The sequence below is a fragment of the Melopsittacus undulatus genome, chromosome 11 (genome assembly GCF_012275295.1).
Source record: "Melopsittacus undulatus isolate bMelUnd1 chromosome 11, bMelUnd1.mat.Z, whole genome shotgun sequence".
In the NCBI taxonomy this organism is placed as follows: Eukaryota; Metazoa; Chordata; class Aves; order Psittaciformes; family Psittaculidae; genus Melopsittacus; species Melopsittacus undulatus.
Genome location: NC_047537.1, coordinates 9927420 through 9953590, shown reverse-complemented (window position 1 = coordinate 9953590; position 26171 = coordinate 9927420). Strand labels below are relative to the sequence as shown.

Below are 26171 nucleotides of genomic sequence, written 5' to 3'. Positions count from 1 at the left end.
CTGAAATGCTGTCCTGTACTGGTAGCTGTTGACGTGTCTCAAGTATCTGTACGGGTGCAACCTGTTTGCTTCCTTGGTCTGTTTTTCCTGGAGGATTGTCAGTGCTTGAGAGGACACACCACTGGGCATGGAGGGGAAATACCATATCTTCACTGGTGTTCATGGGGAACCTTGCAAGAACCTCTTGATTTTTCTTGGAGGTGTGAATTTCCTCTTTCCCTTGTAGCTTTTCTGCACTGAGGCATGAGGGCTCCAGCTGTGTGTGTACGTGGTTTATTCTTTTGCTCATGGATTTGTTTCTTCTCCTGACAGCAGCAATGTGACTGTCAGCTGGCAACTACTATGGTTGCTGTTATTTGAGACCCCACAGGCCTGCACAGTAGCTGAACTGAGCTGACACTGTCAAGGGGAAATCAATGCAGTGACCACCACAGACACACCAAGAACATTTTACCAGCATGTGTTGGATTTGTTGCTAACAAGTTTTCAGCTTTTCATTTGTTTTTTTTTTTTTCAAATTCATGTGACTTTCCACTACAATCCCACTAATAATAGTCTGACAAGTGTGGTGGTAGAGTTAGTTTGACTCATGCTGGGAAGACAACTTGTTGATATGCCCTGTTAAAAGCAGCCTGAGATGACAAGCTGCTCTGTTTGAGTTCGCTGCTTAGGCAGGAGTTTATTTATGCTGTAGAACTAGAATGAATTCCATGAGCAAGACTAGTTTGATGGCTCCTGGTGTGCATTTCAGTTTCCTCTTGGTGACAAAGCTGAACGAGGAGGTCATCTTGGGAGCTGAGGGCAAACACTGGGCCTAGAGCTGCCTGTAAATTCAGATCCTTGTAAGGTTGAAGACTTACAGGGGGATGTATTTGTCCTTGTACTCCGTTTCCTGCTTGTTCCTAATATTTGGTTTGTTCCCCCACTTCTCCCCATTCTGGTAAGTTTTGAGCTGGCATTTGTGAGCTTATTTTAACTGCCAGCTTTTTTCCTGATCAAAATGGTCGGCAGAGTCCCAGGACACTGTACCTGCAGTTAGAGCTTGTTCCCATGTGCTTGATTTCTTTTTATGCTGCTTTATGACTTGTTTTCTCAGTCTCATTAAGCCCTTCACATTCAGTTCTCATCCTTGTTACTTCAAGTAAGATAGGATCACCAGAAAATGTTATCCCCTCGCTGTCTGATCCTGGCTTAGGATGCTTAGGAATGCGTTGAACTGATGCTCCACTGATGACCCCTCTCCCTTGTCCTGTGGTGGCAAAGTGGGCTGTAGATTAAAGAAAGATGTTGCGAAATACAATCAAATTGTGTTGTATGCAGCAGGCCAGGTGCTGAGATGCTTTTACAGAGGTTTTTTGCTAATGGGAGACTAATCTCACCTTCCTTTCATCACCAGGCTGTGCTGCCAGCTGGTGGGACACGGATTCTCCGGTTTGTGGAAGACAGGATACAAACCACTATGGTAAGTGCAGCTTCCATCAGCTGGGGGAAGACTGTGCAAAACTAGGGGATAGCTTCGTGTGAGGTGTAGGAGTTCTAGTAAGTCACAGCCAAAGTCTGAGTGTTTGTTTCTTTGCTGTTGCTGTGCATGAGGCAGGAGTTATTCCGGTTGTTTCATCTCATGCACATGGAGTTGATCACAGATCTCTGGGGAAAATATGCTGAATATCTCATTTGTGAGCTTATGAGTGAATTAACTATTTATGAATGTACTTGACTTGTAGACATCTTACTGAGCTCAGTGTGCTCCAGGCCTCTACAAAGTACTTAATAATTCTCAACATTAGAAGTTACTGACTTGTTTCCCTGCTAAATTCCTCTCACAGCTGACTGGAATTGCAATTGGAGTTGCAGTCGCATTACTACTCATTGCAGTTGTGGTGTTTCTCTTTTACAGAAGAGTGAGACAATCTAGTAAGTACTTAATGACTGTGTGTGTTTTAAACACAGTTTTCTCTGCTACCTTCAGTGTGTTTATAACAACACATGGTAGATGTTAGCTATGAAGGTTGTGGTTCTGGCAGGATGACAGCTTTAAAATGGTGAAGAACTTGTGTTGATTCACTCACAGAGGTCTGAACGTAGAATTCCTGTCATGTGCAGGACGCTGCAGGGTTTTATTTCTCTGCTGTGTGATATCTTTAGTATCAGTTGCAAATCATGAAAAGAATCTCAACCCTGCTATGATTTCAGTGTCACGGTAATGAGAAGTGGGTGAATTAGAGGTTTCCCGTGTGAGATTAAAATTACCTGAGCCTTGTATCCATGGAGAGAGCTTTTTTCTCTCCCCTGGTGAATTAGGTAGAGCCTGAAGCCAGCTCTTCCCTATTCTGCCTTGGCTAACCAGAGCTGGGTAATGAGGTATCTTGTGTTGGTTTACATTCCAAAGCTTGCTGCTTTTAGCAAACAGGGGCCATGGCTGTTACAGTGTGTGTTATATAGCAGTTAACAACCTGTGCTCAGTGTCCTTCCCTTCAGTGTGGTGGTGGTGATCTCTGTGGTACTTGTGTGTTTCAGAACAACCTCAGCCTCAGGTGCCTCAGTACCGATTCCGCAAGCGGGACAAGGTGATGTTCTATGGGCGGAAGATCATGAGGAAGGTGAGTGCCTCTGGCATGGGGGGAGGGAAGTAAAGGTTAAAATCCAGTCTGGGAGGTGCTGTGGACTTTGCAGCTCTTCACTTCCTTACCCTGGCTCATGGCCTTCAACATATAAAATTTTATTGGATTTTGCGGGATGTTTCAAGACTCCTGTAATTCTGACAAGCTCTGGTGGAACAGTGATGGCTTCTGCTCCTGGCCAGGCCTTCCCTTTCAAGAATATCTGCAACAGTGAAGGTAGTAGTAAATTAGTGACTGTCTGACTTCTCTGTGGATTTGGTGAATGTTTAATCCGTTCTTCTCAGTATTCAAGATTTCAATCAAGGTACTCAGTGCCTGTATTCAGGATTGTTCTTTTCAGATAATGACTTCCAGTACTGCCTTTGCTTTCCAAGCTGACACCTCTTCCAGCTGAGTCTGCAGAGCAGATACTTGTATCTACATTCTGCAGCCTGGTTGGGAAGAGCACAAGCACTTCACTAAGCTCTTGTGTGCTGTACTCACCTGCAAACAGGACTTGTCAAACTGTCTCATTAGAGACCCTTCAAGAAGGGTTTATCCCAAGGTTGGAGTCTTTGCCTTGGATTGTCCCAGGGAATCCCACCTATGCCCTCAGGTTCCTGTCCTGATGTAATTCCTGTCCCATTATTCTGAAAGGTCTCATCAAGAATTTTCCATCAGTTGGGAATCTTTCGGCATCAGCTGGTTAAGTCCTTCGAGGCCATGGCTGCCTGTTTGATATGAACTGCACCTTTTATTTATTTCTTTGTTTTTTTACTTTTATTTTTGCAAGTGGCTCTTCCTGGGAAATTGTTGCAAGGTGAATTGAGGAAACCTGCAGAGAGCCATTTCCATTAGAGGATTAGGTTACTGTCAGTGGGTGTGCTGGGTGTTCAGCACCAGTTCCAGTTGTCTGAGGAGATTAATATTCCTGTCTTTCTCCTCAAGATGTTTCCTTTGAAGCTGCTGGAGAAGACTCTTCCAGTGCCTAAAAGGGCTACAAGAAACCTGGAGAGGGGCTTTGCACGGGGGCCTGTTGGGACAAGACAAGGGGAATGGCTTTAACGTGCCAGAGGGGAGACTGAGATGAGCTCTTAGGCAGAAGCTCTTCCCTGTGAGGATGTTGAGGTGCTGGCACAGGGTGCCCAGAGAAGCTGTGGCTGCCCCATCCCTGGCAGTGTTCAAGGCCAGGTTGGACACAGGGGCTTGGAGCAAGCTGCTTCAGTGGAAGGTGTCCCTGCCTGTGGCCAGGGGGTAGGAACTGGATGAGCTTTAAGGTCTCTTCCAACCCCAAACATTATATAGTTCTACATAGTGTATATAGAATGTGAGATTCGTTTATTTTCCTAACTGACAGTACCACTGTGGTCAAAAGAGCTCATCTTTTCAGCAGGATCAGGAGGGGCTGTGTTAGTGCAGTGGTTTTGTTTGGTGGTGTTGACAAGCTTGCAGTAGGTCCTGGAGGCTGAGGTGACTTTCTTACTTAACACTTCCCATACCAAAATCTATGTAGTGGCTCTGTGGACCTCCATGTGCAGTTTTAGTATATAAGATTCTACTGTTAACTCCTGTCTTTGGGAAGCTGCCTGTTACTCGGGTGGGAACCCAGACCCCTTTTCAGAGTGCCAGATGGTTGTTGAACGCTTGTAGTCATCTGTTGAATGATGATGGGTACAGATAGTGAAGGGGAAAGGCTGCTTAATCCTGGCTAAGTGCTCTCTGCCATCCCTATTATAGAGCCAGAACCAGGGTGTGGGTCTGGTGGGCTTCCAGGGGGAGCTGGGAGGCAGGAATTGGACTGGCCCCCTTTGGGAACACAGAGCATGACTGAGGGATCTGAGCTGTGCCCTGTAGGGTGACATGCTTGAATGTGTGTGTGCTCCTATGTTCCTGGGGCACCTAAACCCAATATCTGTGTTAAAACAAGGTGCAGGTAAGTAAGCTGGCTTTGTTAGTCCCTGCTTGTTGAGGAACACTGCAGCCCTCTGCCTCCATCCTGCTGGTCTGTGCTGGAGTGAATTCAGATGCTTGGGCTTAATTAGACATTGTGCTGGGTTTAATGCCCAGTTCTGGAGCTCTGTTTTGTTGTGGAGGGAGGAGGTTACTCCTGAGCCTTGCTTTTGCTTTGCAGAGCAGTCTTTGCATAGAATTTAGCTAAAAAAACCCGCAGTAGAAAGGAAGTTGTGTGTCTTGGCAGTGATTTTAATGTTCTTCAACACAGCTGTTCCTATGGAACACAGGAAGTAAAGAACCTTTAGAATTCCCCATGGTAAATGATTTCAGTTAGTGTTTGGTTTGGAGTTTTAGACCTTGCTTTTTGCTGTTATTCCTGAATAAGATGTAGACTATAACAAACTAACCCCTGATGCTTATACTTCATGGAGTTTTGGTAAAGTAACAAGGTTTTACTTAAACAAAAAAAAACCTCACAAAAATCCACCAAAGAGCTTCCAAATTTCAGGTTGTTTTTGTGAGAGAAACTTCTTCCTGGGGTTCAACTCTTAGAGAAACAAACAGAGAATGTTTTAAAGGTAACTCAGGAGGGGTTTTCCTGCTCTTGCAGTTGTTGCATTTCTCCAGCAGGCGGCAGGTTGTCACCGTTAAAACCGAGTGAACGCGTTGCTGGCAAGTCTGAATGCTGCTGGTATCCAGCTCAAACATGAACCAGGCCCCAGTTTGGGAGTATCCCAGGCTGCCATGGGAGCATCAGTGCTTTACATCTCACTTGGCTGCCTGATATTGAGTGTTTCTGAGTAAGAACCCTGTAGTTCTTACTCAGTTCTAGCTTCCATTACCACTGTACTAGTCACTTACTAAACTCATTTTCTGGAAGGAAACTGATAGTGGAATCGTTGTTGTTCCAGTCCTCTGGGGTCTCACATGAGTGCTTCACTCTGCTCATGGTCTAACGACTTGGTATGAGAGCTGGAGACTTTGGAGATTGGGATAATGTGTTCGTGTTTCAGTTTTTAATGAGTGATTTTGTTGTCATTATTTCCCCCTAGGTTACAACCCTTCCAAACTCCCTGGTTGGGAACACTGTGCCTCGCCAGCGGATGCGGAAGCGTGCCAAAGTGATATTTTTGGCTAAAAGGTACTTGGGCCTTTGGGAAGGAGATTATTCATGTCATGGAGGCTGGTTTTGGGGTTTGTTCTTTGTGGTGTGTGGAACCTATCCCAGGCATCACACTTCTCCATAGCTGCTGTTTTTTCACAGCCTGGCACTTTCCTGGGAAATTTTGCTGACACAGAGTGGTTTGCGTCTGCACCAGCCTCTGATTTTGCTGAAGGAGGGCAGGAGGGTGGAACACCCCTGTTTTATCTGGTTGATAGTGGTTGTTTTTAAACACAGTGTGCTCTAGTATTGCACCCACCTGTGGTGGCAGTGTAAAGCTCATGCTTAAGACAAATGAAGGAGTTCTTGAACTTCCTCACTTGTGTTTTTCTCTGCAGGATTCTGCGGATTAAGAAGGAATGTCCAACTCTGCAGCCCAAAGAACCGCCTCCCTCTTTGCTAGAGGCAGATCTGACAGAGTTTGATGTCAAGAATTCCAATTTGCCCTCTGAAGTCCTATACATGCTTAAAAATGTCAGGTAACATTAAATGGGAAGACAAGTTTGGATGTGGGGTTTGTTGGACGTTCAGGTGATCTGAGTATTTGGCAGCTTGCGTCAAGTCTTAAATTTTATCACTGCATAGTCAGAACCTTTAAGTAGTTGACTGAAAATTCCTCTGAGCACGAGGAAAGAATAAACCATGGAGTCCCAGCCTGGTTTGTGTTGAAAGGGACCTTAAAGCTCATCCAGTTCCAACCCCTGCCACGGGCAGGGACACCTTCCACTGGAGCAGCTTGCTCTAAGCCCTGTCCACCCTGGCCTTGAACACTGCCAGGGATGACATCTCAGTCTCTAAAAATTGTAGGGAAATCTTTGTGTGCATTTAAAAAACTAAAAGGACATGGATTAGTGGCCTGAATTCAGGATAGTGATATTAAAGCTATTCTAATATGAGCAGATTCCTGTTAGTGCATTTAAAAAAAATCCCATTTATACTATATCAGCTAATTTTTTGGTACAGAAAACACAAAAATTGGTAAATGTTAATTGGATCCCATATTGACAACTCCATAAACTGCAGAATTTTCCCTTCTTGGGCTAAAAAGTGCAAGTGGAATCAAAGTTAACTTAATCTCCACAGTTCTTTGGTGGGTTGAGATAAGGGATGGGCTTTGTGCCTGTTCAGCAAGGGGTTAAATTTGCTGACCCAACAAAGAGGATGAGATCTGATCTGTAATTTTGTTTTTGTTTGTGCATGCATATTTCTCTCCCAGTTATAATACAGTTTAGTCCTGAAGGTCAAACACGCTCTATTAGAGCAGCTGTTTAAGTCACCTGAACTTTCTGCTGTGGATTTCTGACCTCCTGTGACTAATTAATGTTACAATAGAATTTGATTGTCAGTTACATGAACAGTGGGATTGAGTGTGCCCTCAGCAAGTTTGCCGATGACACCAAGCTGTGTGGTTCTTTTGATACGCTGGAGGGAAGGAATGCCATCCAGAGGGACCTTGACATGCTTGTGAGGTGGGCTGATGCCAACCTCATGAAGTCTAACCATGCCAAGTGCAAGGTCCTACACTTGGGTTGGAGCAATCCCAGGCACAGCTACAGGTTGGGCAGAGAAGAGATTCAGAGCAGCCCTGTAGAGAAGGACTTGGGGGTGTTGGTCGATGAGAAAATGAACGTGAACTGGCTTCAGTGTGTGCTTGCAGCCCAGAAACCCAACCGTATTCTGGGCTGCATCAAAAGAAGCATGACCAGCAGGTCAAAGGAGGTGATCCTGCCCCTCTGCTCTGCTCTTGTGAGACCTCACTTGGAGCACTGTGTGCAGTTCTGGTGTCCTCAACAAAACTGTTGGAACAAGTCCAGAGGAGGGCACGAGGATGATCAGGGGCTGGAGCATCTCCAGAGAAGCTGCCTGGAGACCTCATAGCAGCCTTCCAGTATCTGAAAGGGGCCTATAGGGATGCTGGGGAGGGACTCTTCATTAGGTACTGTTGTGACAGGGCAAGGGGTAACAGGTTAAAACTTAAACAGGGGAGGTTTAGATTGGATATAAGGAAGAAATTTTATACTGTCAGGGTGGTGAGGTACTGGAATGGGTTGCCCAGGGAGGTTGTGAATGCTCCATCCCTGGCAGTGTTCAAGGCCAGGTTGGATGAAGCCTTGGGTGCCATTGTTTAGTGTGAGGTGTCCCTGCCCATGGCAGGGGGGTTGGAACTGGATGATCTTAAGGTCCTTTCCAACCCTAACTATTCTATGATTCTATGAGCCTGTTAAATGTGAGATCATGGGGCCATGAGAGGGTCCGTCTGGTGCTGTGCTGATCAGCTTTAAGATGCTCATTTCTGTCTGCCTGGTAGCAAATGGGTAGTTGCAGTGTCAGAAGAGCCCCATTGCACTTTACTGGCAGGAGATGGAATATTCTAGACTTACAAGTGCATGCAGATGACAGGAATTTTCCCCTTTTTTCAGTATTCCTCATGTTCTGGTTTGTGGGCAGGGAGCTGTACTGAAAGGGAAAGCTCCATGGGGTAACTTCTTGAGCAGTGTTTGAATCTTGCAGGCTTTTATATTTCTCCCCCTTCCAAAGCTGCTGTTGGCTTGAGGAAGATGGGATGTACTTCCTTTGGAGCCTGCTAGTGTTGCTTGGGGAGCTACTCAAAAAAGGAGCTCCAGTGTTTTACAGTGCTCTGCACTTGTGTTGAGGAGTCCTGCTCTTCTTGCCATGCCACAACCAGCTCGGGGGTTCCTCTGCTGTTCGTGCAAGGGGCTCTGCTAATATAGGAAGGATTTTCCAAGATCAATGTTAATTTTAGGTGTCCCTTGGCCTTTTCTTCCCCACAGGGTCCTTGGCCACTTTGAGAAGCCTCTTTTCCTGGAACTGTGCAAGCACATGGTCTTTGTGCAGCTGCATGAAGGTGAATACATCTTCCGCCCTGGGCAGCCGGATAACAGCATCTACGTTGTGCAGGATGGCAAGCTGGAAGTCTGCATTCAGGAGAGTGTAAGAACAAACTGGTCTGTGGTTCTTGAGATAAATCACTTGGCAGAGCATGCAAGCCAGCATGAATCATTAAGCATTGATTAAACTTAGACATTTGAATCATCATGATTTAGAAAGGATTGCCTCAAACTACTTCAGAGCTATGGTGTTTGTAAAGATCAAGGTTTTTAGGTATGGTGCCCAATGTCTTAAGAGAATAAAGCCCAGTGCTGACCAGGCATTCTGAAATGTTCTCATGAGCTCTGGCTGCATAGTTACTGAGGGAAGGCAGGGTGCAAGATAGGTTCTGAGTGCTGTTGAAAACATTCTGCTCTTGGCTGGTAGCTGTACAGACCAGTTTGGTATCCAGAGCAGAAGAACCTGAGTACACCCTATGCCATAACTCTGCTGTGGTAGTAGCAGGGTTGCCTGGGAGGGGGAACATCCAGAATTCACTTTTGGGTAAGCATGGAAAAGAAATGATGGCTTGTTTTGTGGATGAGTATTGAAATGCTGTGTGGCAGCCCTTGCCACCCCTTCTGCCAATTTAGATGGGATGACTTCTTGACTGAACTTTGAGTTTAGCTTCAACTTAAGAAGTTTTTTGGTGGCTGAAAATACAGGGGTTTGTCTTAGTAAATTATACAACATTTCATGATTTCTGCAGTTTTGCATTTTGCTGTTCTTTGTTTTGTGGAGAACATTGGCATGTCATCCCTCTTGACATGTAACCCCTTGAATAAAGGGAGATGATTCTGTCTCAGAGTGAAGGGAGGTGTTTTAAAGTAGTTCTTCCATAGCAAACACAAGCAGGTCACATATCCCTTGGAACAAATTGGCTTTTAATTTCTTTTAATTTATCACTTTCAGAATGGTGGTTTAAACCTTTGGTGGTTTGAATTAGCACATTTCCAGAGCAGAGAGAACGCAAACACCCAGGTTGCAGTGGGAGACTGTTTCTTCTAGGGCTGCTCAAAAACTGAGCAGCTTCCTGTCTGCCAGGTGTGCAGCTCTGAGCCTGCACTGATCTTCTGTGCTACACTTGCAGGATGGAACAGAAGTGGTTGTGAAGGAGGTGCTGGCAGGAGACAGTGTCCACAGCCTTCTCAGCATTCTCGATGTGATCACGGTAAGTTCATGACCAAGCAGTGCTGCTTTGTCACAGAGCTCTTTGGTGGGAGATGACTCTGAATAACCAGGAAAGGAGCAGAGTGGAAAATACTCCTTTGACTAGTTCTTCTCCTTCTCCCAGTCCTCCCCAGTTGTAAGCTTAGCTCTGTGTAAGCTGGTTGTGGGATGTGTAGCCTGCCAGTGTAACACTGGCTATTTCTGATAAGCAGTAGGATTGGAATTACTATTCTATGGCTGGAAATCTGAGGTATGATTTGATTTGCTCAAGGTCACAGAGCAGTCGGAGGAGGAGCAGATTAGAGCCACAAGTCCAGGCTTTTGCACTGTCTGATTTGTTACTTATTGAATTTATTTAGTCTAATGAGAATAAATCTGTCAGTTGTTATTGCTGTAATTACACTGTGACACCAGCTGATGGGTTCAATTTCTGCCTCCCATGTTCATGCTGCTGGTGCCCCTCTGAAGGCTGTGCACTTCAAAAGGCAACAAGCTAGAGGCTGGTGGGTTGTGTTTATTGCACAGATTACTGCTGTGGATTTTATTGCAGTTGGAATTCCAATGCTGGAATTGTCACACTGCATCTGTTTAGTAATACCTGGATAGAAGGTGGGGAATTAATCATCTTTGATAATACACAAGCACTTAAAGTGCTTCCTTGGGAGATTTTGGTAGTTGAGAGGGTAAGAATAATGTAATCAATAAATTGTTCATGTTTGACCTTGTACCATGTTTCTCTTGTGCTTGGCTGTCTCCTTGCATTGCAAGGTGCTGTTGTTCTCTGTGTAAGTAGTTTTAATGGTTCTGTGGAGTATTTTTTGCCACTGTTAGATGCAGGTGTATCTCAATGTATCTATAATTTCCACAAAACCGATGGAAAGAGAACCAAATTTAAAGCTTGGTCACATTTTCTTCTGTAGAAAGCAATGGCATGTGAATAATTTGGGCTGTGCAAGTCTGGCTCTTGCTGTCAAATCCATATTAATAGCAGATTCAGAGGTATCTTTGCCCTTTACTTCACCAGTAAATTTTCTTAATGCCAATATTCCAAAGAGCAGGACCATCATATAGGAGCACCAATATCAGCGGGGTTCTTTGCCTATATTCTTTTGGAATAAACAAGAAGGAATCCTTCTGGTAGAACAGGGGCGTGTGGGTTTGGTTTTTCAGAGTGTGGTTGCCATTCATTATATGTTGTGCTTGATTTCTTAATGTTGGTTTTGCTTTTGTAATTCTCATTCTATCATTTTTTCCTCTCATTAGTTGCAACACTGGTAAATGAGAAAATCAGAATGATTGAAAGTGTTGCCAAGAGTTACCAGTGTGCAGCTGGGTACAGAACAAACCCTTTGCCGTTCCTCTTGCTAATGTAACTTGTTCTCATTTATTTTTACAACTCTCTGTCTGGTTTTCCAGCTTTGTGAACTGGTTGTTTTATTTCTGTTTTCCCTCTTCCTTATGCTCTTTGCTGACTTCAGGCATAGGGAGTAGTATGAAAATGGGCAAGGGGAAAGTAGCATTGATCAGAGCAGAGGAGACGTGGCAGTGGCATTCAGGTTAGTGAATGAGTCTCAGAACTACCTGCGGGCACCAGAACTTTAATGAAGTTCCACTGAACCACCAAACATGTGGATCTGACATGAAGAAAGAAATGTATCCGAGAGGATTTCAGTTGTCTGAGCTGAATTTGTGAGTCCTTTGCTGACTTTATAATATATGCTGTACCACTGGTACCCTATTGGTTTGAGAGATGTGCAGGAAAATTGGAGGTTGCTGCAAGAAGTGGCGACCTCTTGTTGGATCTAGAAGAAAGTCACACAAGAGGCACTTTCCTGATGGGATGGTCCAGTTGTTTAAATTGAAAAGTCCCCTTAGATCCACCAACTATAAAGATAGTAGCTGTGACATGAGATGTGTTCTGCACGGCTCAGTTATTCTGACCAGCTAAATGCTGCTTGCTCAAGACTTGGAGGAGGAGCACACACAGTGCTTGCTGTTGATTGCTGGAGCTTTGGGGTTTACTCTTCTTTGTCCTCCATATGCAGATGGTATTTGGAAAACTGTGAGCAGGTGGCGCAGTTGGAATGAAAAAGAAGGGACTGGGAGGAATATGGATCAGTTGACAGTGACTTAGGAGGGGAAAAAAGGAAGTCTGAGAATTAAAAGAAGCTGAAAACCTACTTGGATAAAGGTGAGCCTGCAGGGCTTGAGTGTGTATAAATGCAGTGGACATGATGGATGAGGTTATAAAGAAGTGACTGGTTCCTGCAAGAACCCTGGGTTAAAGCTGTGCTAGTGTAGTGTGGAGGATGGCAGTTTGGAGCAGAGGAAGATGAAATCCAAGCAAGGGGATATGGAGAATACAGCAAGTTTTCTGTGTATCTTGTAGCAGATTATTTACCCAAATTCATTTGGACTTGGCCATGAGAAGGACTTAGAGCCGTTGGAGTGAGTCCAGAGGAGGCCATGGAGATGCTGTGAGGGCTGGAGCAGCTCTGCTCTGGAGCCAGGCTGAGAGAGCTGGGCTGGGGCAGCCTGGACAAGAGAAGGCTCCTGAAGGGGAGACCTGAGAGCAGCTCCAGTGCCTGAAGGGACTCCAGGAAAGCTGGAGAGGGGCTTGGGACAAGGGCCTGTAGGGCCGGGCCAAGGGGAATGGCTTGAACCTGCCTGAGGGGAGACTGAGATGAGCTCTTAGGCTCTTAGCTCTTCCCTGTGAGGGTGCTGAGGTGCTGCCACAGGGTGCCCAGAGAAGCTGTGACTGCCCCATCCCTGGCAGTGTTCAAGGCCAGGTTGGACACAGAGGCTTGGAGCAAGCTGCTCCAGTGGAAGGGGTCCCTGCCTGTGGCAGGGGTTGGAGCTTAATGAGCTTCAAGGTTCTTCCAGCACAAACCAAACCATTCTATGAGTCTGTGATTAGCTGTCATCTGGATTCAGCTACTCCTCTAGCTGTGACATTTCTCACCTACAATACTCAATTACTCTGCAGCTCTTAGAACAAGATAGAAGCTAATAGTTACCTGTGTTGAGAACATAAAGTTCTCTGTTGAAAAAAACCCCAGTTCACTCCTGATTATAACTTACCTGTTCCTTGTAAACTCAGTGTGTGATTGTAGGGCAGTGGAATGTAAACATAGTAAAAATGCCATGTATTCAGTGCAGAGATAGGTAAGAAATTGACTTAATGGCAGGTACAGTGGTCTATCCATACATTTTTGTTTATATTTGAGTGTAGGAGAATTCTAAATGAGTACTTTGTCTAAAGCCAGGCTTTAAGCTGGGCTGTACAAGGGGAATGTTGCATTTATGTCTGGGTTCAGCAAAAGCCCATGAATGTCATTTGTTAATTTCTTTACTTAGTGAAAAGGAGCTCAGGATTCTGAGGGCTCCTGGAAGCTCTGCACTGGAGGTCAGAGATGTTAAAAGTTTCAACTCCCTCAGGAGCACGGGAATGAAAGCTATGAATAGCACCCTGTGTTTCATAGGCAGGGCAGCTGGAGTTGGGTAATTGACAGATTGGTTCCAATTAATTTAATTTAGTTTTAGAATCTGCCTCATTCTGACTTCCAGAGCAGCAGACAGAGCTGGAGCTTCAGCTTCCACAGTGGTGACAGCTGAATAGAGCATATGCTGTTTGGTTTTGCTGTGCTCTCTGGGCAGGAATTCTTTTGCAGTGATGGTGGTCAGTTGGCTGATGCTCTGGAAGACTTGCAGTTAGTGTGTGTGTAATCAGTGTGTAACATCTGTATGTTTAGTGTTTGCCCTCTGCTGCTCAGGAACCTTTAGAAGGTTCTGAAGAAGGGTGACTGTTGAAGTAGATACTCCATTTCTTCCTTAGCTCCTAGTCTGTAGCACAGAAGGGCTCCTTTTCATAGGATCCCAGCCTGGTTTGTGTTGGAAGGGACCTTAAAGCTCCTCCAGCTCCAACCCCTGCCACGGGCAGGGACCCCTTCCACTGGAGCAGCTGCTCCAAGCCCCTGTGTCCAACCTGGCCTTGAACACTGCCAGGGATGGGGCAGCCACAGCTTCTCTGGGCACCCTGTGCCAGCGCCTCAGCACCCTCCCAGGGAAGAGCTTCTGCCTAAGAGCTCAGCTCAATCTGCCCTCTATAAATTAGATACTGATACTGTCTTACAGTAACCAAAACCGGTAATACAGTTAAACCCTGCACCTTCACATCTGAGGGAGTCCCTGGGACCAAGCAGCAGCTATTCCAAACCACCAGCTGAGTTCCCAAATATAAATATTTCCTCAAGGATATTTGGTGTCTCACAGGCCCTGGGCAAACAGTGGAGCTGAGACTTGGCTGATAAATGCTCCTCTTTGCTAGATGGAGTGCCTCGGCCATTCTGAAAACCTTGACAGTCAGGTGTGGTAGATTGTAGAGCTTCTGCCTAAGAGCTCATCTCGGTCTCCCCTCAGGCAGGTTAAAGCCATTCCCCTTGTCCTGTCCCTACAGGCCTTTGTCCCAAGCCCCTCTCCAGCTTTCCTGCAGCCCCTTTAGGCACTGGAGCTGCTCTCAGGTCTCCCCAGAGCACAGCAGAGGGGCAGGATCCCCTCCCTGAGCTGCTGCTCACGCTCTGGGGGTGCAGTCCAGCACATGGGGGGGTTCTGGCCTCACATGCACACTGAACTGGTTCCTTGGGAGCTTCTCATGCTTCAGTAGCACAAAATTCTTCTCAGGGCTGCTCCATTCTTTCATCTCTCAGTCTGTTTCTGTGCTGAGGATTGCACCAGGCCAGGTGCAGGACCTTGCACTTAGCCTTGATAACCTTCATGAGGTTTTATCTTAGAAATATTGGATAAATCCATATTTTGTGTGTTACTAAATTAATTAATGACTTGAATACTGTTTTCAGCATTTACTAGTGGGCTAGCAGGGGTGCTGTTCTTTAGCCAAGTGTTTGGTGATAGGTTTTTATTAAATTCTGTTCTGATTCAAGAGGGAAAATCCTAAAGCACATTTTTGCCTTCTAGGGTAAAAAAGATCTCTGTTGTACCCACTTACAGTTTTGTCTGTCATTGGTTTGTTATTTCTCCATCTGTTCTTGAAGCAACTCAGGATGGTCTGGACTCATTTTATCTCACATCAAGAGCTGTTTGTCATTTGGAATATTTCGTATGGATAGATATACATATATACACAAAGATACAAACATATATATATATATCTTAGAACACAGGAAGTCTGTCTGCTGTTTGTCTCATTCCATTTTGTATGTGATTATACTGTAACTTTGTTATATTTTTGCTGATGGGTGAGTCTGTCACTGTTACTGCAGCAAGCAGCTTGGTCATCAGTTCAGATAATAAAACCAAGAAAACTTCTTTTCTTTGAAGTCTGGAATAGCTGAAGTTGAAATAGTCCAAACCTGTCTGTGTCTGTAATGAAACTGTGTCAGAGCTGATGGACTCATTCACCTGAACCTGATACAAATACATCTCCTTGTAGATCTTACTCTCCTGTCTCTGTTCAATGCCAGTGAAGTTGCTGCTGTGAATTCTCCTGACCACACTGCCCTCATTACACCACCTGCAGGTCATGGAGCACAAGCTTGAGGCTTTCTGTGATCAGAGGATGTCTGTCAGGCATACATGACATCAGAGCAGAAACATGGGCAGTGATTGGGAATGATTGGGTCTGATAATTAGTGGATTAACTTTGCATCCCTGGAACTTTCCCTTAGGGTCATCCTGCTCCCTACAAAACAGTGTCAGCCCGAGCAGCCACCCCATCCACCATACTGCGGCTTCCAGCAAGTGCCTTTCAAGATGTCTTCCAGAAATACCCTGAAACTCTTGTTCGAGTGGTACAGGTAAGCTCTGGGTGAGGTAGAGTTGGGGTGGAGGAGGCAGAAATCACCCTAGTTTCAAAGTTACAAGGAAGGCATGTTGGAGTTCAGCAAGCTTCTCATGCTTGTGCAGGTATGGAACTGTTCCATAGAGCTTCTTGTCAAGATTTGGACTAGTTCTGCTGCTTCCCTTGCTCTTGGAGCCCTAGACTTCATGATCTCAGTGTTAATCATGTCCAGGAAGAAATAATGCAGATGTGTTAGTGTTACACGTACACACACATACTGAATTGGTTTCTGCATGTGATAGCTTCTCAAATCAGCCTGACCTGCCTATAAGCTTGTTGGTTCTGATGGAGTAGAACATGCTGGCTTGGGCTCTGCTTCATGGTTATGCTTCAAAATGGCTTAGAGTATGGAAGAGACTGTTCCATATTTTGAGAAAGGACCAATGTACTGTTAGAAGCTGTTTGCTGGGGGTTGATGCTTTGTAAAATTCACAGAATTCAGACTGATGTGAATGTCCACCTGAGAAGGAATTGTCAGCACCTGAGGAAAGGGCTGCGCTTTGTGTTGGTTTTAAGTTCACTGTCCCTTGCTTTGTTTAGGCAGTTCCCAGGTGAGCCCTGCAAGTCTGTCTCTTGATTATAAGAGAGGGAGATTTAGATTAGATACTAGATAAAGAGGGGAGGCTGAGATGAGCTCTTAGGCAGAAGCTCTTCCCTGTGAGGGTGCTGAGGCGCTGGCACAGGGTGCCCAGAGAAGCTGTGGCTGCCGCATCCCTGGCAGTGTTCAAGGCCAGGTTGGACACAGGGGCTTGGAGCAAGCTGCTCTAGTGGAAGGGGTCCCTGCCTGTGGCAGGGGTTGGAGCTGGAGGAGCTTTAAGGTCCTTTCCAACACAAACAGTTCTGTGATCCTGCATGTGGAAGCCTCCACAGGGACCTATGTACTCAGGATCTAAGTCTGGAGGGTTTGCAGTGTTGTCCTGCAGGGCAGTGGTCATTCAGGTCTGTCCTTTTGTTTTACTCACACTTCTGTGTTTTTTGTCCTGGTACCTGCATTATTTGAGTGGCACATGAACCTTCTAATACTGATGGTAGAGGAGAACAGATCATTATGCCAGTTTAATTTGCTCCATGTGAACAGATACAAGAGGGGATGGCTTAAGGTTGGGAATAAGCTGCAGGGCAGGGGATGGTCAGGTGTCAGTGGTGGCTTATGTGAGTGTAGTGCTTGTAGAGCAGGAGAACAGGTTCTGTATGGGGACAGCTGGAGTAATGGAAGGAAATGCTTTTATTTCAGGGCACATTTGTTATTAGCGTTTACAGAAAATAAAAAACATAATTTGGTGTTTGTGTGTAAGAGTTTAGATATTTGTACCTGCAGATGATTGTGAAGTCTTTGGTAAATCACTTTGTCTTTGCCTCAATTTATCAACTGCTTAGGGTACAGTCTGTATCTTAAGAAGTCCCTTCAAGTACTCCGATGCACAACTGTTTAAATGCTAGAACAAGTGTGGGAGAACACTAAATCCATTCTGTTGCTTCTTGATTTTTCATTTCTAGATCATCATGGTGAGGCTGCAAAGAGTGACATTCCTGGCACTGCACAACTACCTGGGTCTAACTACAGAGCTCTTCAACTGTGTGAGTTTGGAGTACATTTTATTTGCTCTTCATGTCTGTATCTTGGCATGGGGAGGTTTTCCTTCTTTCAGAAGCTCATAAAGCAAATGTTGCATATTAATTGAATACTCTAGAAGGTCCTTGTTACAGGCAGCCCATAAATCCTTGTCCATGCTGATGTCTGGGGAATGGGAGGAAAGCTTAAATTTCAGAATTTTGAAGATGTCCATTGGTTCACACTGGTGTATCTGCCCCACTGTGCACGTATGTGACTATGTGTCAATAGTCATAGAATGGTTTGGGTTGGAAGGGAGCTCATCCAGCTCCAACCCCTTGCCACGGGCAGGGATCCCTTCCACTGGAGCAGCTTGCTCCAAGCCCCTGCGTCCAACCTGGCCTTGAACACTGCCAGGGATGGGGCAGCCACAGCTTCTCTGGGCACCGTGTGCCAGTAACTGAACAGTCCTGACATTAATGAGACCGAGTCACTTCTACCTACAACACTTCAAAGAAGGATGTAGTCTCGGGAGAAGAGTATCAGGTCAGGGAATACTTAAGTGAACTGGACTGTGCATGGGCTGTGATGGGATGCACCTCTGAGTGCTGAGGGAGATGGCAGATACCTGGCAGTCTTTCTTTGACTGCCACAAGTGGGTGAAGGCTCCGGGGTCAGCACAGGCTCCAGTCCTGCTTAAGGTGTAAGAGGGGGTGGTTATGTTTACTTTGCACTTTGTCTTGCAGCAGAGCCAAGCAATCCCCCTCATCTCTGTGACAAGTGTCACAGCTGGAGGAGGCTCAAGCAAAGCAGTGAAGAGACAAGTGTCTAATATATCAGAGGAGGATCGTGAAGAGAAGCTGGAAAAAGCTGGGGAAGCACTGGAAATAGGTAATGTCTCTGGAAGTGTGTAGTAACTGTCCTTTGTGATGTTCTTTAATCATTGTGTTGTTCTTTATTTGATTAGAGTAGTTAGGGATTGCAGTTTCAGGTTTGAAGTCTTTGGATTGTCCTTTGCTTTTGTAGGAAATTATTGCTGTGTTCATGATATTGAGGGAGGAGGGGAAAAAAAGTGGCTCCTAACACTGACTTTGTAGGAGAGGCTCTGAAAATGCTGCACTCAGATGCTGGCAGGATGGCTGGGTATGTGCAGGCTTCCAGGTTGAAGTGTCAGGATGAAACCTAAACCTACAAATGTAGATTGAGTTGAATTTTGCTTCTCAGCCTGAAAGTTTTTAATTAAATGGAAAGCAGGAAGCAGGTTTAGACAATGTTTAACACTGGAGTTTCAAAGCCTTTAACACAGCCTTTAGTGGGTTTTCAAAGTGGGCAGTGAGAGGTTCTTGCTGTCAGGGAAATTTATTGCTTGAGGGACTATCCTGTGCTTAGATCTGTGCAACTTCTGTTTCTGAATTTCAGACCCACTGAAGATTTCTGGTACAGAAAACTCTGAGCATATTTTCAGAAGAAGCCTTTCATCACCTCCCTACGCAGGGTCTTCAGAGACTTCTAGTAAGTAGTGCTTGTCAAAGCTGTGGGCAATGGGTTATGTATCTAATCCTGTGGGGCTGATGTGCTCTCTGGAGCACTGGGCTACTCTTCCTCTTTGTGTTGGACAGTCATCTTGCAGTGGAGCTGTTCCCAAATCATGTATCAGAAATGTATTTTCTGAAGTCACAAATGGATTATTATCTAAGAGAGCATTCCTTTGCTGTCTTTGCTAGCAGTGGGGAGCATACAATGATTTGTCTTCCAAGACACCTGCAAAAATTAAGAGCTTTATTAATTGATATAACTGAAACAGTGAGTTATGATAATATGCTGTCATCTTTCGTGCAAAAGATGACACATGATTCTTGCTTGGCTGATGGTCCCACAGAGCACATCACATGGATTTGTTGCTTGTAGAGGAATGTTTTTTGAGTGGGTAATGAAGGTGACTTATCACTGAATGCTCTGATGAGACATTTATGAGCTGTTTTGATGCTGCAGTATTCAGTTTGGTGAACTTCTGTCATCTCCACTTAGACATCTTCTCTGAGCCAGCTGTTTAGGTTAGCTTTGTGTTCAGGGTGGAGAAAATGCAACTACTTGGGTGAATAACAGGAGGAAGGCATCTGTCTTTCCTTAGCTAAGTACCAAACCAACCATCTTGAGGTAGTTAAGGTCATGCTTAGATACTGGAGCTATTATGAAGATATTTTTAATAGAGCAGTCTTTTAATCAGTGAAGTAAAGGTCCTGTGGATACATTAGAAGATAACAAGTATTGCTTATGTTGACTGTTAAATGGCTTAAGAGATCAGAACACACTGTGAGTGCGGCTTAGAGAGTATGGAGACAAGGAGGAAGGTGGGCTGAGGGAGCCGTCAGTGCTGAGGGCTTTCCCATTGTAAAGCTTCTAACATTGACTGCTATCAAGTTAAGTTGGTTGTGTGTAGGGAGGAGAAAAATGGGTGTTGTAGAAATACCAAGTGGTTTGTGTTGGAAAGGACCTTAAAGCTCATCCAGTTCCAACCCCTGCCACGGGCAGGGACCCCTTCCACTGGAGCAGCTTGCTCCAAGCCCCTGTGTCCAACCTGGCCTTGAACACTGCCAGGGATGGGGCAGCCACAGCTTCTCTGGGCACCCTGTGCCAGCGCCTCAGCACCCTCACAGGGAAACAGCTTCTTCCTGATATCTAAATAGATATCAGGAAGATATCTGTTCATTTTTAGTAATGGAGAGCTGATTCTGTCCCTCTTCTCTTTGTGCTGTGCAGATGTACAAGGCCCCAGTTACATTTTAGCATCATTTCATGTTACTGTCCAGAGGGATGGGTGTGACAGGGAAGCAGGATTTTGGCTAGGGATAAGTAGATCATATTTCTGAACCAGAGAAACCAATTAAGGGAAAATACCAAACCGACCCAGGCAAGACCTGGCTTTATGTTCACGCATGTTGGGTTGTTTTGCACTGTGCATTCTAAAATGGAGGAGCAGACTGTAGTCAGTGGTTAGTTAAGTACTGCTAACTCTGAATGGAGCCACTTTCTCCAGGCACAAGCAGTAGTTCAGTGAGGTCTGCCTACAGGCAGCCCTGTCACACTTAAGGTAGAGTCCATGTGTGTTCTTTGAAGCATTTATGTGGAAGGATCATGCACACTTTGCAGTGAATATGTCCAGTTGTCCTTCCTCTCTCCTTTTACATGTCTTAAGGGTTATGCCAGAGTACACATAGTTTATCAGAGAGAGAAGATGAACTTTTACTGACAGAAGGAGCATATCTAATGGGTAATCATGATTTGCCTCGGTGATCATTTCACAGCTCTGAGGTTACAGTCACTCTTTAGCTTCAGGGGAGAAAAATGTAAATAAGTCAGGTGGAGCATCTGGGCTGGTGGACAGAAGAATTAGATGAAAGAAATAAAACGATGGGGTCTTTTGTATGTGATAACATCACCAGTTCTGTTGTTCCTGGAAGTAAGTGTTCATAAGTTCAGCTGAGAAGGACCTGGGAGTACTGGGGACTTACAAGTTGACCATGAGCCGGCAGTGTGACCTTGCAGCCAGGAGAGCCAAGAGGATCCTTGGGCGCATGAGGAGCAGTGTGGCAGCAGATCAAGGGAGGTGATTCCTCCCCCTCTACCAACCCTGGTGAAGCCACATCTGGAGCAATGTGTCCAGTGCTGGGCTTCCCAGTACAAGATATACAAGGAGCTGCTGGAGAAGGTCCAGCAGAGGCTACAGGAATGCTCAGGGGTCCGGAGCATCTTTCTGGTTAGTCTGGAGAAGAGCAGCCAGAGAGGGGATCCCATCAGTGCAGATCAGTATATCAAAGGTGGGTGCTGGGAGGATGGTGCCAGACTCTTTTCAGTAGTGCTCAGTGACAGGATGAGGAGCAATGGCCATAAAATAAATCACAACAAGTTTCATGTCAACATGAGCAAGAACTTCTTTACAATGAGGGTGGCAGAGCCCTGGCACAGGCTGCCCAGGGGGTTGTGGAGTGTCCTTTTCTGGAGACATCCCAAACCCATCATGGCCACATTCCTGTGTAACCTGTTCTGGGTGGCCCTGCCTTGGCAAGGGGTTTGGACTGGCCGATCTCCAGAGGTCCCTTCAAGCCTGATGGTGCTGGGATTCAGTGAACTCAATTTGTCTAAGGTTAAATAGCAATTACCTTTTCCTGGTTTGTTTGTTGGGATTTTTTTATCAGGAGTCAAGAGAAGCTGCTTTTCCTTCTTCAACACTGAGGCCCTAACGCTGCAGCACAGATGCAGGAGTGTAGGACCCCGTCTCAGAAACTGGTAGCTTAGTGAGTGAGTGCTTGGGAGGAGGGAGGCAGCTGAAACATTGCAGGGACAGGGTCAGCTGCCGGTGTTGTTGCAGGGACTTCCATGCCAGCACTATGTGGGATCCCAGCAGTATATGGTCACCAAATAGGATTGCATCCCCCCCAAGTTTCCCACTGCCTTCTGTTCTTTTGACTCAGTGCCTCTAGTTGAAGCTTGTTCTGCTGTGTCCTTTCTAACTCCCATGTGAGCAACAAGACAGTTTAATTAATCACTGTGTGGGAAGCTTGTACCTACGAATGAGATGAAGGTTTCTCTTTGAATACAAGTCTGGTAGACATAAGCTTTCATTCTTAGAATGCCTCCTCTTTCTCCTCTCTTGATTTTTCACTACATAGAGCTGTGGAGGATGCTTTTCATGTCTCCATGCCCACCCATCATCAGATTGTTTAGGTTTAACCTGAAAAGTGTGTGTTTCAATTTCAAATGCACTTGGTGTATTTGGGCTTAGTAATTCTGCTGACCCTGTGATTTGTGGGGCAGTGGAATTGACAGGCAGTCAGATCAGCCCATATGGAGTTCCAGGCTGCTTTTTCTACTATTCCAGCTCTTTTTTTTTTGTTGTTGTTGTTGTTTATAACTAATTTAGGGTCTTTAATGTTACAGTGTGTACAAAATTCAGCAGCATCAACAGTGTTGGTTTGTGGATTGGGATTGGCTGGTTTTGGTGGTGGTTTTGGTTTTTGGTCTTACGGTTTGGAAGTTAAGTTTTGCTGATGACAATTGTTGGGTCAAATTGTTGGGTTTCTTCTTTGGAGACTGATCTTTAAATGATGTTATGATCCCAGTGGCAAACATGGATTTTCTACATGCAAAGGTTTGTCCTCTCAGGTAGGGTGGGGGAGGAATTCAGAGTTAAAAGTTTCAGCCCTGTCAGAGTTTAGTCAGTAACAAATTCAACGGTCAGGAAGGTCAGTTGTGTTTTCTAAGGGCTCATCCTATTTTTGAGCAGCAGTTTGTATTTAAGAAAGCAAAAGTATAAGAACAATGGAGGAACAGAAGGAAAAAGGTGAAAGGGCAAAGATTTAAACTTTTCTGAGTATAGATTTCAGATCTATTAGGCATAGAAATGTGATAGGAAGGATGATAGGTTTATTAAAGGAAACTGCAATCTCTGCATGATTCTTAAACTCCTCTGTGAATCACCAGCCTGAATCATGGGCATCTTCTTACAGGTAATGAAATGGGAGGCATTTCCCAGACATATCTGTGTTATTGATTCTCTCAGATAGGTTCCTAGAAGGTGGATGGGACAGCCAAAGAGCTAATATAATTAAGATGTATTAAACTTGGGAAATAGGGAATAGAAGTTGTTAGTGACAGATTCATGGATTAAATAAGTGAGGCCTGGAAGGGAATTGCTCAGGAATCTCTCAGCATATGAAAGTGTGGACAAGTTGTAGAAAAGAGCTGAAATGACTTAAGGGATCATTTAGGGTATGATGTCCTTGGAGAGGCTTTAAGAAGTTACTGATGATAATACTCTCTGAAAGCTCTTGCTATATATTTGCTACAAAAGAAGTGCTTTGGTTTGGTGGAGGAAAGGTTCATAACAATTATTTCCTGAAAGCAATAAGGAATTTGTTTGAATTTGCCTCTTCCTGATAATCTTCATATCCAAATGGCCCTGTTTTGTGTGCCCCAAAGTAATGATTTGTCATGGTTTAAACCAAGTCTGCACAGCTCGTTAACTCACTCTCCCCCCTTGCTCTCCCAACTTCTGGAGAGTTAGGAAGGAGAATCCAAAGAATGTAGCCCCCAATGGGTTGAGATAAGCACAGTTTAATAGCTAAGGTATAACACAAATCACTACTGCTGCTACTACTACAAATAATAATGATAAAGCAAACAACAAGTGAAGAGAATACAACATCTCACCAGCCACCGACCCATAACTCACCCCACCCTGCCCGACTGAGCACCAACCAATACCTCCTCCATCCCCCCAGAGCTCCAGCCCTTCCGAGTAACTCCCGGTTACATCCTGGGTATGACGTGCTATGGTATGGAATACCTCTTTGGCTAGCCTGGGTCAGGTGTCCTGCCTCTCCTTCCTCCCGGCCTCCTCTCCTCCCTGGCAGAGCATGAGGCTCAGAAAAGGCCTTGGACAAACCAAACATTTGAGCAGTAACTCAAAACATACTTGCTATCAGCAACCGTTCCCAGCCTGAAAGTCAAACCACAGCACTGCACCAGCTACCAAGAAGGAGAAAAAATGACTGCTACTGCTGAACCCATAACATGATTGTACTCTGAACAGAGTGGATGTGGTAATTTGGGGATGTATTGCATACATGAGCTCAGATGAGCAGACTGAGAGCTCCCATCAGATTTTCTGGGTCAAAAGGAGCTGGGAAGTAAATAAGAATATGAGGATCCCACTTTCTAGTATATCCTCAGCTTCAGAAATGAAAAAGCAAACAATGCTGCTCACCTTTCTGTACTTTCTGAGATGCAGTAATAAGAGGTGCTTACAAATAAGTTTTTTGTATTGCTTGTAGACAACTCCAGTGGTGCAAAGTCAGACATGGACATGGCATATGAAAGAGCCCGGGTGCACTTTGCCTTGGAGGATGTGGCCAGCGGCCCAGTCGTGAGCAAGGTAAGTCCTGACCTGTGGAGAGCCCAGTGTCATGCTTGCATTGTGCTTCCTCACATCGTTGTTCTTCGAGTAATATCTCATACTTCAAAGCACTGCCCCTGCAACTCTGTACAAACTGTGATTTTGGTCAGGTTTTAGTTCTACCAAGCTGGCAGCTGCCCAGTTTCTGAGAATTCTCTTACTCCTCCCTTCCACAAGCTGTGATGAGTAACTTTGTTTGACTTGAGTGTCAAGCCTTGCAGAGAAATACCAGGATAATGAAGTTAGCAAGCTGTTGCTTTTAAAAACCTAGCTTTTTTTTTTAGTGCAGGCCACCAGTTGTGGGTAGAGAACACAGATGATATGGCAAGTTTTTGCTGGGTAGGTGCCAATTCTGATCTTTAAATCAATACTTGTGTACCTGTTCTTGCAGTCAATACTGAAGAAGTCTGTGACAGTGGCAGAAGCTCCTTCAGCAGTTTTCCATTATAGCGCTGTGCAAGATGTCTGTAACACCAAACATATTGATGCCATCGTCGAAGCAGCAAAGAAAGACCTTTCAACCTTGATGAAACTTGATGTAAGTGATTGCAGGAAGAAGTGGCTTTGGTTTTGCTTTTCATCTCATTCTGCTAAGCACCAAGAAGTAAATTGTCTCCCTAGTATACTGGGGACTGGCTGAGTGGTTTATTTTCTGGTCTGAAGTTATTAGCAGCACTGCAATAAATCTGCATTATTCTGACATGAAAAGACCCTATGAAATGCAGTGCACAGATCTTTCCTCACTATGTACAGAGTTATCTGTGTAAGAAGTAAATGTGCAGTTTCTGCTGCCTTGTAATTTCATGCTCTCATGTCCTGTGTGAAGAAGTGATGTAAAGGCATTAAGGTGATGGCTGAATCCATTAATCTGTTGGCACAGCACTGAGTGCCTTGATGGATTTTGGAATTGAAGCTGTGTTTGGCCAAGGGCTGTGAGTGCATTTCAGAGCTGAGGGACTGTGCCATGCCCGTTGGTGCCCTTGCAGGTGTCACTGGTTAGCTGAGCCCCTGTTTATCACTTCTCTGTTGTAAGAAGGAATGAAAATGTTGGTTTTTATCATTCCTATGATTCCAGCTGCATTTCACTACAGAGGTGTCTCTGTTCATGCAGCTAATAGGGCAATCTGTGGAAACAGTATGTGTGTCTCAATCACTCCCAGCTATCCTGGTTTTCTTTCAGCATGTGTTTCACTAACTGAAGGGTGTGATGCTGCCAGAGGCCTGGGCAGAGCTCCTTCAGCCTCATCCTCTGCTTCAAGAGCTCTCACTGAACAACACTTGCTAGAACTTAAAAGCATTTACTTTTGGATTTCAACATTCCAAATTATTCCTCTTACATCTTTCCGTTCTTGGTTGTGATCCTTCAGTTGCCAGCAGCGGGGCTTGAGATGCATGATCTGCAGTCTCTGGTTTGGCAGAGGGTGCTGTACTGTCTGTGGCCTGCAGAATTAGCTCTCTTGTTAGGATAATTGTAAGGTTTTGGGGTTTTTCTCAGGCACTTATCTGCTCATGAAAGGTTACAGACTATTTTACAATTATGTGAATGGCAGATGGAATAAAGCAGGACTAGATACTTCCATCTGTTCTGATCAGCCTCCTATTCCTGACAGGACTGGCCTCACACACTGCCTGTGACACAAGTTTGTATCCAATATACAACTGGTGTCTTCCTCTTTGGATTTTTGGATCATGAGCAAAAATTCCAAGGTCACTGAAGCTCCCAATTACAGCACTTCTGATTTATTTTTTCAATCTAGAATAAATTTCTCAGTAATTGACAAGTGAACAGATTAAAGTAATTTGGAACAGCATAATCGAATCCCAGACTGGTTTGGGTTGGCAGGGACCTTAAAGCTCACCCAGTTCCAACCCCTGCCACAGGCAGGGACCCTTTCCACTGGAGCAGCCTGTTGCAAGCCCCTGTGTCCAACCTGGCCTTGAATACTGCCAGGGATGGGGCAGCCACAGCTTCTCTGTGCCGGTATAGGCAGTGTCTGTAGCATGAGGATCTAAGTAATCATGAAATAAGGCAG

At 45.1% G+C, this 26171-nt stretch overlaps 1 protein-coding gene across 1 annotated transcript in view; it reads left to right on the top strand.

The window, feature by feature from the left end:
- Positions 1-26171, top strand: part of PNPLA7 (patatin like phospholipase domain containing 7) — a 124412-nt gene that overhangs the window by 1951 nt on the left and 96290 nt on the right. Inside the window, exons 3-15 of the mRNA XM_034067558.1 lie at positions 1397-1462; positions 1827-1914; positions 2518-2600; positions 5606-5694; positions 6054-6194; positions 8508-8667; positions 9695-9775; positions 15459-15587; positions 17129-17209; positions 17930-18074; positions 18603-18695; positions 24017-24117; positions 24530-24676. Of these exons, the coding sequence (XP_033923449.1) occupies positions 1397-1462; positions 1827-1914; positions 2518-2600; positions 5606-5694; positions 6054-6194; positions 8508-8667; positions 9695-9775; positions 15459-15587; positions 17129-17209; positions 17930-18074; positions 18603-18695; positions 24017-24117; positions 24530-24676 (1404 nt within the window). The remainder of the gene's footprint in view (positions 1-1396; positions 1463-1826; positions 1915-2517; positions 2601-5605; positions 5695-6053; positions 6195-8507; positions 8668-9694; positions 9776-15458; positions 15588-17128; positions 17210-17929; positions 18075-18602; positions 18696-24016; positions 24118-24529; positions 24677-26171) is intronic.